Source organism: Myotis nattereri, assembly GCF_964212035.1.
Source record: "Myotis nattereri genome assembly, chromosome: 2".
Lineage (NCBI taxonomy): Eukaryota > Metazoa > Chordata > Mammalia > Chiroptera > Vespertilionidae > Myotis > Myotis nattereri.
In genome coordinates, this window is record NC_138076.1 from 200490090 (window position 1) to 200504175 (window position 14086).

Genomic DNA, 14086 nt, shown 5'->3' on the forward strand with positions numbered 1-14086 from the left:
CTATCCTCTTGATGTTACTAGTTTCTACAGCTGCTGTATCAAATGACCAGGAATTTTGTGGCTTAAAACAACACAAATGAATTATCTTATGTTCTGTAGGTTAGAAGTCTGATGTGGGTCCCTCTAGGCTAAAATCAAGGTGTGGCAGGGCTGCATTCTTTTCAGAGGCCCTGGAGAAGAATCTGTGTGTTTGCTTGTGCCAGCTTCTAGAGCAGGGGTGGGCAAACTTTTTGACTCGAGGGCCACAATGGGTTCTTAAACTGGACCGGAGGGCCAGAACAAAAGCATGGATGGAGTGTTTGTGTGAACTAATATAAATTCAAAGTAAACATCATTACATAAAAGAGTATGGTCTTTTTTTTTTTTAGTTTTATTCATTTCAAATGGGCCGGATCTGGCCCGCGGGCCGTAGTTTGCCCATGGCTGTTCTAGAGGCCGCTAGCACATACCTTCCTGCATCTTCAAAGCCAGCGATGGCAGGGAGTCCTTGTCCCATCAGCTCACTTCACTCTGATCTTACTTCTGTCATCACATCTCCTTCTCTGACTCTTTTGCTTTCCTCTCCCACCTTTAAGGACACTTTTTGTCACATTGGAGCCACCTGGATAGTCCAAGACAGTCCCCCTATTTCAGCAGTTCTCAAGTTGTGGGTCATGACCATCGGAAAACACATATAGCATATAAGATATTTACATTACTATTCATAACAGTAGCAAAATTACAGTCATGAAATAGCAACGAAAATAATTTTATGGTTGGGGGTCACCACCACATGAGAAATTGTATTAAAGGGTTGAAGCATTAGGAAGGTTGAGAACCACTGCCCTATTTAAAGCCAGCTAATTAACAGCCTTAATTCCATCTGCAACATCAATTCCCCTTTGCCATGGAACTTAACACAGTCACAGGGATTAGGATGGGGACTTTTCTGGGGGAGTGTTCATCTCCCTAGTACAGCTATTTAAATATGCCAATCTGGAAAGTTCCAAGGGCCAGAGGACATGGGGGGCGGGGGGAAGAAAGCAGGAGGCAATGGAGGGTGGTGACAGTAGGATTTGGAGACATTAAATGAAATGACATGTGTAAAATCCTTAGTCTAGTACCTGGCCAATAGAAAGCACTTAATAAATAGTTACAACAATTATTATTACTGCTGCTGATAGTACTATTACTACTACTACTGTGAGAATCCTTGGGGAAAATCTCTGAAAATTTGCTTTCAGTGTGTAAAGGGAATGTTTGAGGTGACAAAGACTGATATTTGTAAAGGTAAATATCTGACCTGAACTGGAATAGCATTATTTTTAAACAAAATGCTATTCAGTGTTCTGGATATGTGATGAACTGAATGTTTGTGTCCCTCCTCCCACAGATTCATATGTTGAAATCTAATCACCAATGTGATGGTATTAAGAGGTGAGGCTTTTGTGAGGGGATTGGGGGATGAGGATGGAGCCCTCGAGTAGAGGATTAGTGCCCTTAAAGAAGAGACCAGAGAGCTAGCTTGAACCCTCTCCTTCCACCATGTGAGGATACAGTCATAAGTCTGTAACCGGGAAGAGGGAGGGCCTGCACCAGAACTTGACCTTGCTAGTACCCTGATCTCAGATATCACCCTCCTGGGAATAAATTTCTGTTGTTCATAAGCCACCCAGTCTATGGTAATTTGTTACAGCAGCTCAAACCAAACCAGGATTGCCATTTCACATTTATCAGTACACATGTGTATTTGTTTTCTAACCCTGTCAGCATAGATAGTTGAAGATACTGATCCTTCTAGCAATCTGCCTTTTAGTGTATTTTATTTTCAGTTTGGACTTCTTTGGGGGAGGGGAGTTGTTTTCATTGATCTGAAATCTTTAGAGAGTTCTTTAGGCAGAGAGAGACTGAGATTGATTTAGGTAGGATTAATGTTCTGTCAGTGCCCGTGACGTGCAGCAGCCTCAGAACACTCGTTTTATTGCAGTCACTTATCTGGCATTAGGATGCTCGATATTCAGGTTGTTTGTATTGATCCATAGAGTCGGGGGAAACACAGCTCTCTCCTGGAAAGTTTTCATCTGAGATGAAAATGAAACAAGCTACGCAGCCTGCGATTTGTGCTTCTGCAAATGACGTAGCTTCTTTTAAGTAGGAATTTAATGTGTTGATCGACTATGTTATTGGTAAGGCTTCTAGTCAACAGTAGGCTTTTATTAGTTAAAATTTGCAGGAGTCAAAAGTTATACACAGATTTTAAACTGGGCTGTGTGGGAGGGGTGGTCAGTGCCACAACCTCCATATTGTTCAAAGGTCAGCTTTACTTGGCAGAACTAAGACTCTAGCCCAGGTTTGTTTTATCTTAAACCAATGAAGTAGATGTTAGTATATCAGCCCTTGAGCTCCTAGGCTCATAAAATAGTCTGTCTATTCATGAAGCAGCTTCTTCCTCCAAAAGTGTGAGAAAATACATTTCTGTTGCTTAAGTCCCCAATCCATAGTGCTCTGTTATGGCAGCTGTAGCGAATACACACAATAATTCACTCGTAATAATAGTCTCACTAGGTATAGGCATCTATATCCGGCCAAAATCCTTTGCCTTCTGAATTTTTAAAGTCTTGCTCCTTTAATTCTAAAATTCAATATTGCTGCAGAGAACTTCAAAAACATTCAAATTCCTAGTTCTCTCTGCAGAACCTGTTTCCCCTCTAGCAGGGGTGGGCAAACTTTTTGACTCGAGGGCCACAATGGGTTCTTAAACTGGACCGGAGGGCCGGAACAAAAGCATGGATGGAGTGTTTGTGTGAACTAATATAAATTCAAAGTAAACATCATTACATAAAAGGGTACGGTCTTTTTTTCTTTTTAGTTTTATTCATTTCAAATGGGCCGGATCCAGCCCGCGGGCCGTAGTTTGCCCACGGCTGCCCTCTAGGGAAGCTTGTCCCCAGCGTTCTGAAATATATGTAGCTGGATGTGGCTCTATGTTCATCTATTGTGCTTGGTACTCTGTGGCTCCTTGCAACTTGAATACTTTTGTCTATCAGTTTAGGGACGTTTTCTTGAATAATTTTTTAATTTTGTGGGTGATTTGTTCTTTTTCTCTTCCTGCCATTCCTAGTTTTCAGATATTGGGCTTCCTCACCTGATTCTCTCATGTCCTTATCTTTTCTCTCCATTTTGTTATCTATAACCAAAGATTTCCTCAACTTATTTTGAATTCTTCTGTTGAGTGTTAATTTCTGCCCTCACTTTCTTTTAGTTTCTAAGAGCTATTATATTTCTATAATGGTTTGCCTTTTCAAAAACATATTTTGAGCTTTTTTCACAATTCCATTATCTTAATTCTCTGAGCATAATGATTTTTTAATTGAGATATAATTGACACAAAACATATTAGTTTCAGGTGTACACCACAATGATTTTATTTGTGTCTGTTGAAAATGATCACCACAGTAAGTCTAGTTAACATTTGTCACCTCCCATAGTTACATATTTTTTCTTATGATGAGAACTTTTAAGATTTACTCTCTTAACAGCTTTTGGATATACAGTATAGTATTAGCAACTAACAAAATCATGCTGTACATTACATCCTCATCACTTATTTATTTTATAACTGGAATTTTTAACCCCTTCTCCCATTTTGCCCACCTCCCTATGCCTTACTTCTGGCAACCACCAATCTGCCCTTTTATTTTGTTGATGGTTTTGTTTTTTTGCTGTGCATAAGCTTTTTAGTTTGATGTTGTTCAACTTGTTTATTTTTTGCTTATGTTGCCATTGCTTTTGGTGTAAAATTCAAAAAATCATTACCAAAACTAATATAAAGCATCTTACCACCTATCTTTTCTTCAGGTCTTATGTTAAGTATTTAATCCATTTTGAATTAATTTTTGTATATGGTAAAAAATCCACCTTTATACTTTTTCATAAAATCCAGTTTTCTCAACATTATTTATTGAAAAGACTGTCCTTTCCCCAGTGTCCTTGGCTTCCTTGTCATAAATTAATTGACAATATATGTGTAGTTTCATTTCTGGGCGCTCTATTCTATCCCATTGTTTTGTGTGTCTGTTTTTATGCCAATACCATATTGTTTTGATTACTATACCTTTATAATAAAGTTTGAAATCAGGGACCATCATGCCACTAGCTTTGTTCTTTCTCAAGATTGCTTTGGCTATTTAGGGTTTTTGTAGTTCCATACAAAGTTAAGATTGTTTGTTGTATTTCTGTGAGAAATGGTAATGGAATTTTGATAAAGATTACATTGCACCTGTAGATTGTTTGGGCTAGCATGGTCATTTTAACAATATTCTTTCAATCTATGAGCATACAGTATCTTTCCATTTACTTGTGTCTTCTTCAGTTTGTTTCATCACTGTCTTATAGTTTTCACTGTAGGATTAAATTTATTATTAAATATTCTTTTTGATATTCTTATAAATGGGATATCTTTCTTAATTTTCTTTCTGATAGTTCATTATTAGTATATGGAAATGCAACAGATTTTTGTATACTGATTTTGTGTTCTGCAACTTCAGTGAATTTGTTTATTAGTTCTAACAATCATTTGGGGAATTTTTAGGATTTTTTACATATAATATCATATCATGTACAACTAGTGACAGTTTTACTTCTTCCTTGCTAATTTGGATGCCTTTTATTTATTTTTTTTCTTACCTAATTGCTCTAGCTAAAACATCCAATACTATCCTATAAGTAAAGAGGTAATATGCAAATTAACCCTCACACCCTCACAAAATGGCTGCCTACAACCAGGCCGACGGGGGTTAGTGAGGTACGACCAAACAGCTGAACAAGCAGGCTATGTGGAGCGACCAGGCCAGCAGGGGGGGCAGTTAGGGGTGATCAGGCCAGCATGGGGTGATCAGGCTGGCATGTAGAGGCAGTCAGGGGCAATCAGGTGGCAGGGGGCAAGAAGGGGAGCAGTTAGAAGTGACCAGGCAGGCAGGTGAGCAATTAGGAACTGCGGTCCAGGATTGTGAGAGGGATGTCCCAGATTGGAGAGGGTTTAGGCTGGGCTGAGGGGACCCCCCCCCCCCCCACACACACACACATGCACGAATTTTCTGCTCCAGGCCTCTAGTGTTGAATAAAAGTGGTGAGAGTGGGCATCCTTGACTTGTTCCTGATTGTTAGAGGAAAAGCTTTCAGCTTTCTAGCATTGAATATTATATTAGCTGGGGGCTTGTCATATGTGGCTTTATGCATCATGACTATTTAATGGAGTTTAATGGATTTCTTCAGATACCTAGTACTCTTTGTTTGGCTGTCCATACTTAAGGATAGGAAATGCAAAACTTGAGTATAAGTTCAGAGTAATAGGTGGGACCTCCGACTGTGGACTTCGTTGTAGGAAAATGGCTGGGTGGTTCCTTTCACCTTAGGCTGCTCAGATTCCCCAGAGAAGAATTTGCCAGTCTTCTGCCTGGAAAGTCAAGGCCTGGCTGCCAGTATTCTGGAGTCTAAGGGAATGAATAAACTGGGAGTCTCAGCCTCCAGGATGCAATTGATCCTTCAGTTTTCACTATGGTACCTCTACCCTTAACCATGCCTGATGTCTCACAGTTCAGAGACTGAATTACCCTATAAACACACAACTAAAACCAAACTCTAGTTGTCTGGTAGAGTACAGGTGAGGATATGGGCATCTAGCATCTTCTTAAACAGCTTTTAACTAGTACCCATTCTATAATCCCATTTATCTTATTTCTAGAGGTCACTGGTTCTAAAATTTTATGAGATTTTACAGCATAAATATGATTGTTCTTGGTTTCCCCCAGAGCTGATTTAGGGTTTAGCTTTTTTTCTGGTCTCCTAAGTCTGTTACCACTTATCTGTCTGCATTTCATAATACAACATTTGGTTGCTATTGTTCTTTACTATCTTTGTTCCTTGAATATTTATACCTTTATTTAAACACCACCACCACACACACACACACACACACACACACACACACTTTACTATTATTTTTATGGGGTTTGAGAGGAAAAGTGAATAGAAGTGTTTAATTTTCCATCTTTATCTGGAACTCTCAAGAGGAAGTATTTCTTAGTTTATATTTAACATTCAAATAGCAAAGATGATATTATGAAGTGCAATTAGAAATGACCATTGGAATAAGAAAAATGTCTGACATTGCTTTATATTGCAGGAGCTTATCACCTTAATCCTAAAATGAGGCTTGAAAGTCTTTTCTGAGCAGTCAGAACTCTGAATATTATATATTTAGCCTGATAATCATCTCATTCTTTTACTCATAACAAGTATACTTGAGATAAGAAGCTAGTGATTGCACTGCGGTTGCCAAAAGCCCCAAAAATCTCTCAAAATAGGTCTTGTCACATAAAAGAATTAATTGGTTGCTTTGTTCCTACTTAGATTGTCATTAATTTGAGAACATAATTTAAGTGACAGTTAACTGTATCACCTTTGCTTCTCCTTGTTAAAAAAGAAATCTCTATTTAAAATCTAATTAAGGAAGTTTCCTGAAATATTTAATTTCAGGCTTCTTCACATTAGCAGTCTTGGGGCAGCACTTCAAGCAGACAGGAGTGGAAGCTACAGAGCTGGGCCTAGGCTCAGAACTCTCACAAAAATCACTTCTGCCACATTCTGTATTAATCCAGTCACAAATCCCACTCCGATCTGAGAGGTGGAGAGGTAGAGTCTAACTGTTGATGGAGGAAGCAAGAAATTGACAAAGGGGTGTGTGTACAGGGCCCAGAAGAATTGTGGCCCTTTTTTGCAATGTAGCACCATCTTCCCTCTGACCATACTTTAATCACATTTCTTCCACTTAGAAAATGTAGTCCTTCCCATTCCAGGATCCCCAAAGGTCTCATCCCAATATGGCATCAGGCTCAATGTCCAGGATCTCATGTTCCAACATCAGGTTCGTTTGGGGATGAGTATCCTTGGAAGTAGCTCTTCAAGTATGGTCCTTCTTGAACCAGAGGCCTGTTCATGAAAAAGACCAGTTAACTACCCCTACGTTTCCAGCTGCCAGGATAATTACAATAGATGCTTCCATTCCCGATGGAGAGCAGGAAGCACAGAGCAGTCAGTGCACATGCTTCAAGCTCCTCCACTCCCCGCCAAGAAACATGCCTTGATCAGTTACCTGGTTCTGTTCCTACTTGCCCTATGCCTTGGGAGTTTAAAATTATACAGGTCAGTAATGTGGCTATAATTCTAAATGAACTGTCCAGCACCATCTGTAGGTAGTTAGATGCTTCTTGAGAAATATATTACTTGAAGTTTTAAACCAGGGGTGAGGAACCTTATTTTTCTGCCAAGGGCCATTTGGACATTTATAACATCAGTTGTAGGGCATATAAAATTACCAGCTTCAACATTAGTCTGCTATATTTGGTCAAACATTTAATTAACTCACCCCTGATGCCGGGCACGCCAGGCCAAACGATTCCCCGGGCCTTATACGGCCTGTGGGCCAGACGCCTCCACCCCTGTTTTAAACATGGAGATTTCTCATACCTTTGAGGATATTCGTTTGTTTTATCAGTCTCAGTAATTCCATAAAATAGGTATTAAGCCAGTTTTAAAAGCTTCTTCATTGCCTTTATTTTCCCCAAAAAGTGTTACATAAAAAGCATAATGATAAAATAAACTGATTTTTAGAATATTCAAGTTAGGGCAGGCAATGAACATGTGGATACATCTTTTCCCACTCCCACCCCAATAATAATTTTTAGAGAGTAAAATATAAGAAGGAAATAAAACAAGATAATGGAATACAGAGAGAGCAACTTGTGAGGCAGGAGAGTGACTGTCTTAGCTGGATAGTAAGGAGGTGACTTTTAATAAAGAAATTGATTTCAGAGAGAGAGGGAGGAAGAGGGACAGAGAGGGAGAAACATTGATTGGCTGCCTCCTGAATGCCCCCTACTGGTGATCAAGTCTGCAACCCAGGCATATGCCCTGACTGGGAATTGAACCTGTGACCTTTTGGTGCACAGGAGGATGCTCAACCAACTGAGCTGCACCAGCCAGGGCCAGACAGATGTTTTTTTATCCCTCCTCCCCACCTGCTGGTTGTGTGATTTGGTGCATATTACTGACCCTTCCAAAGGGGCAGGAGAAGAAAATGTATATTTAGATCCTCAATCATGTCAGTGATCCTCCTCTACCAATTCAGCAGTGTTTCCCCTCCTCACCTCTCAAGGTGGGAGGGGAGTACAGACCTAGAACAGAAATTGCATTTTCCCTTTAAATTTTCTTTTTTTTTTTTAAATGTTTCCATTTTTATAGGTAGTACATGTGATAAAAATTTTCTAAGTGTGTACAGAGACCTTTTCTTTCTACCTTCTCAGCCACTGAGTTCTCCCCAGAGGCAGCCAGTGTTTCCAGATGTGTCTGTGTTTTCCCCTAGCCATTCTATGCATGCACCAGCAAATATATGTCAGCATGTTGATAGCTATATTTGCACATGTTTTCCTCCGACACACATAGCCGTGTGACTGTTTTGAACCTTGTTTTTCCTTTTGCAGTATCTCAGAGGTTTTTTTTTATGTCTACAGTGAGCACCCTTAATCTTTTTACAGCTGCCTAGTATTACATTGAAATTTGTACCATCATTTATTTATCCTATTCGCCTCCTCCCCTCCCCCCGATGAATTATTGAGGTCATTTCCAGATTTTGCTGTTATAACCCATGCCATAATGAACATTTCTTGTACATCTGTCACCTTGCATGTGGGTGAGTGTTTTTGTAGAATAAATGTGCACAAGAGGAACTGCTGTAATGAGGATATATGCATAATTTTGATAGACCTTGTCAAGTAGCCCTCACAGAATTTGTACCAATTTGTTGCCCCCGCAGCAATGTGTGCAAACAGCTGGGTTTCTAAGCCTGGGTGGAGCCCAGATACCTCAGAGACTGAGCACCGAGGCTTATGTTTGACAGAACAGCTTGGCTTCTGTGTGTGTGTGTGTGTGTGTGTGTGTGTGTATGTATGTGTGTGATTTCCTTTGAAGCAAGTTGTCTTGGCTAAGTGGCTAAGAAAAGCTTGAGAACCATGATGTAGGCAATCATCGCTGTTCTTCTCCTAGCCTCCACTTCGAAAGAGTGACAGACAAAATGAGATGGCTCCACACCCTACAGGAAAATCCTTACACAGGCGGTTTGTGGAGAGAATGAATGGCTCAGATGGTAGCTGGGAAGATGGAGTGAGTGGAAAGATTTCCAGGAAGCAGGAGTAGAGGCCAAGGTAGAAGGAGATGAGATTCTCATAACCTCTGTATTCTCCAAAAGGTCAGCTCAGTTGAGCCATCTTGTAGGACGAGCCATGTGCCAAGCTCTGTATTAGTGCTGTGGTACAGAGATGAGCATGGCTGGTCCCTGCCTCAAGAAGCTCACACTGAGAAGTCAGGTGTGCAGGTGGACAAAGTCTATATAATGTCACAGCAGTGAGAGCAATGATGACAGCTCAGAGAGCTTATTGAATGCCAGACACTGGGCTCAGCAGTGCTCATCATCTTGCCTGATTCTACAGAAACCCTATGAGAGATTACAGCAAGCCTGTCAAACTCAAAGGCTAACATGGGCCAAATAAACAAGGTTTAAGTTTATATGGGCTGCAAAAAAACCCCAAAAGCTTCAATTTTCATAGAAACATAGGTTTATTTTGAAAAGTATAGTATAATAAAAAGATCAAGAGCAATGGTAAAATGAATGTTTTCCTCCTGACACTTGGCATCTCTTCTCTGCTACTGTCTTTCTTACTTCGGGGGGAAATCTTGTTCGCAGTGATTACTTTCAAAACTAACTCAAGGTGAATGTCTTTAATTCTGGATCTGACAGGAGACTTATTTTCTCTCATAATTGTAAATAACTGCTCACACCATTATATTGGCTGGACCGTAAAAATATTCATGGTGGACCGCATGTGGCCCATGGGCCGTGAGGTTGACATGCTTGGATTACAGGGTTATCCCCATTTTCACAGATGAGGAAACCGAAACCCAGAGAAGTTGAGGGGTGGTCCTAATACCACATAGAAAGTGACAAAGCCGGGGTTTCTACTGAGGCTGTCTCCCTTCTAAGTCTAAGGGAAAGCAGGAGTGATATTGGAGCTAAAAGCCCGCCTCCCTCCTCCATGAAAGGTTTTCTCCTTCCTACATTTTATAGCCCGCATCACTTTTTAGAGGTGAGGGTGGAGGAGTCAGGCACACCCGTGGAGGGGGATGTGCCCTGAGGTCAGGCTCAAAGGATGATGAGAAGCAAGGAAAGCATTCCAAGCAGAGCAACTCTCGAGCTGATCCCAAGGAGAGCCAGTCTCCAGGGAGGCAGGTGAGACTGCCCGAGTTCAAATCCTGCCTCTGCCTCTTATTAGTTGACTGACTTGGGTCACATCACTTAACCTCTCTCCTTCTTCACCTGTAAGGTGAGGCTATAAAGGACTTAACTCCTGGCTTATCATAAGGATTGAATGAGTTAACATCCAGAATGCTTAGAACAGTGGCTGGCCCAGGCTCTATAAGTTTGCTCCCACTATAGAATCTCCAGGCTCCAGGTACAACGTATGTGTAAAGAAGAGGAAGACGCACTTTTGAAGCTTGTCTGTAGTGCTTATGTTAGAGAACTATTACCTGAGCTCACAACATGTCATGTGCTAAAAAGGAGAAGGAAGCAGGAATCCAGGCAATGGAGGAGGGACGAGGGCTTTTAGCCCAGAATCTTGTCAGGCATGGCCGTGCTTATCAGCTTTCCGTCATCCCCTGAAATTGTGAGTCCCAATGGGCTTTTTTATTTGTCGTCTATTTCTTTATGACGTTTTTATTTGGTGTTAAAATGTAATGGTCTGCCTCAAATAAGGTGGATAAACAGAGGAGGATAAAATAAAGCTAACCACATTCAAGGTAACTCTTGGTTTTCCCCTCTTCTTCTTTAATGCCTCAAAATGTTTTCGCAAAGCCCTAAAGACAATATCAGATAAATGCTGTGACTTTCACCCACGTAGCATTTATCTCTCATCCATCAAGTCACATTACCTTTTTCTGAGAACAGCATTCTGTAACAGAATCCAAGAGCAGTAAAAGTGAGAGGAAATGTGTCTTCATATTTTGTTTTTATACATTTTGTCTTCATAGTCTCTGGCCTTTCTCTCCTTTATATGTTTTCCCAAACTGACATTCCCAATCCCATTCTCAAACCAGACCCCATGCCTGACCACCCAGGCCAGTTTTATCTCGTCCTCCCATCATTTGAACAGCTCTTGAGAATCCATCTTCTTGAAGAAAAGCATTTAATAGCCTTTTTTTCCAACATAAATCCCCATGACCCTCATTTACTGCTATTCAAAAATCTCCACCCGTACTGTGTACCAGGCACTCACTAGATTCTGGAGCCACAGAAATTATGATGATTCGGCCTTTTGTCCTGAATGAGCTCATGGTCTTGTAGGGCAGAAAGGCACACAAAAGGAGGAGGGTTCTGTCCATCTTTGTCCTACGATCATGTTCATTTCTGCTATGGTTTGTCTTCCACACTGGCTTATAAGCATCTGCTTTATTTAGCATTGTATAATCAGTTCCTTACAGACTGTCCTCAGAAAACATTTGCTAAGTAAATGAATGAAAACAAATAAGTGACAGTATAGCATGATCAATAAATTCATGCGTTTCAAGATAAGAAAAAGCTCAGCGGAGAGAGTAATGAATTCTTTTGGGGGCAGGAGTGCAATTGGAGGAGTGGGAAGACTTGCTGGAGAGGTGTCTTCTGACCTGGATTTTGAGAGCAATCGCCACCAACATTGATATGTCTTGTGTGATGTCCAACTCATATAAAGTACCAATAAAAATTTGTTGAGTCCTTTACAATGTATGAAACAATTATACTTATAGTAGCTCTAGTTTTCTATCAACCCATTCCTGAGAGGAAAATACCTCTCTAAAGAATCAGTTCATGTGTCTAGACATGCCCTCTCTATGAGTGATTGAAGACAAGGCTGTTTCATGCTGGATTACATAGTTCTGGAAGCTCATTTATCACTTGAGCGTAGGAACCTCTCAGTAGCATAGGAACACCTACTGAAAAAAAAAGAAAAAACCAAGGTCGTGGGGTGTGTATAGCCCTGTGGGAAAGTTTGGGGGCTGGGTGGTCCTGCAGAGGTGATTTCTAGATACTCACCTCACTCCTGATTCAGAGCTCATTACTGAACTCCTGTATCCACCACTCACGCCAGTTTCAGATAACAAATTTCCTGAAAAATCAGTATGGGGGTAAAAAGAAGGGGAGTTAAGAATAGTATACATTTTTAGTTTAATTTATCTAATGACCATACTGAGAAGAAAAACAAACAAACAAACAAGACATGAGGCCTAGACTTGCTATTAGTTTATTGTTAGGTTTCTTAATTTTGTTTAGCTCTAGCTCCTTCCTGGCATCATGATGTTAATGCTTAGGAGACTGAGAACCAAAACTACTGAGATTTGTGAGCCTCCTGCCCCTGGTGTGACCTCTGGGCTCTCTGATGCTGTTCTAGACATACCTTCTCTATGAGTGATTGAAGATACCATGTCTGAGCAACACCAAATGGTATCAAAGATTAGATCCCTCACCTCCAATGAATCCTCACCTTGTGTTTTCACTATGTGTGTGCAGCTTCATCATACACAACAAAGACACTTTCTTCAACAACGCCACGAGAAGTAGAATCGTACACCATATTTTACAAAGAATAAAGTATGAAGAAGGAAAAAACAAAATTGGTAAGTTAGTGTATTAGTATAAAAAAACTGTATTTGATTTTGGGGGGATTGCACATTTTTTCCTGTGGCTTTATGAAGTTAATATCCATTCCAGAAATGCTCATCATTTGTGAAACCTCTGACTTTGCCCTTGATGGGCAACTCACAAGTGTAACATCTTAATAGCATCCTTAAATCTCTTTGTTCATTAGCTTGTTATCTCATTTATCTAAGATCATGAAGAAGTCCTCTCAATTGAACAAATATTTATGGAATGCCCATTATGTGTCAGGCACTGGACCAGATATTGGGGAGATGAGCACAATTCTCTCCTGAAGCTTCTGTTTAAGAAGTTAAAAGCAGACAATAACTAAGTAACATGAAAAAATTGACATGGATAATGATTCAGAAATAGAATAGGAAGGGGTGGGGGTGAGTTCAAGCTGAGATGGAGTGGTCAGGGAAAGCTTCACCAAGAAGCTGAACTTTGAACGAAGATGTGACAGGTGTGGGCAGATGGAGTGGGGGAGGGGAGGCATTGCAGACAGAGGAAAATGCAAGTGCAGAGATGAGCTTTCCCACATCAGTAAATTCTCCAGATAATCACCTCCCCCATTAAATAGCTCCCACAACTTATACTTTGTACATTATTACAAGAACTTTTCCATATTATATTACCAAATTTCCTGCCTCATTAAACAGATTATTACATTATCAGGAAGATTTGGGTGGCTTTATCCTTATCTCTGTCCCAACAGATTTTTATCAGTGGTTTGAATAATAATGAGCTATCTCAGTCAGGGTCTAATCAGGAGACAAAAATCCCACATAATTTGAGGAGGGAAAGTTTAATATAAAAAATCAGCTGTGTCAGGATTGGAGGAATGGAGGATTGACCAGTAAAGAGTAAGAACTGTAAAGAGGAATAACAGGTGTTAGGAGCAGCCACCACCCTAAAAGACTCCCCCCAACAGAGCTGAGATCCATACCCTGTAGGATGGGGTGCAGCTGTGGTTCACTGGGCAGCAGGGCAGTTGTCTGGGGGCTCCAGGCCAACAGAACTCTGGGAATCTGCCCCTCCTGTACAGGAAGAAGCTGCCTGGAGGGTTCTGGGGAAGCCAGTCGTTGGAAGTGTTGCATCAGCAGCACTACTCTGTGAGGCTGTTCAGGGGACTCCTGCCCTTGGGGAGGTGCCCTGTACTGCTGGCCACCGTGCACTGCAGCAGCTGGGTGCCATGGAAACCATGTGTTGAAGAAGCCTGCTGAGAGGAGCACACTGGTACCAAGGAGACAAACTCCTCCCTCCTCTAGTGTCCCTCCAGGGCCTTCTGCTAACAACGTTCCACATCGTGCCATTGGGCAAAGG

At 40.9% G+C, this 14086-nt stretch overlaps 1 protein-coding gene across 1 annotated transcript in view; it reads left to right on the forward strand.

The window, feature by feature from the left end:
• ANO4 (anoctamin 4) overlaps positions 1-14086 on the forward strand; it is a 249092-nt gene that overhangs the window by 173830 nt on the left and 61176 nt on the right. The window contains exon 10 of the mRNA XM_081083106.1: positions 12635-12741. Within this exon, the coding sequence (XP_080939232.1) occupies positions 12635-12741 (107 nt within the window). The remainder of the gene's footprint in view (positions 1-12634; positions 12742-14086) is intronic.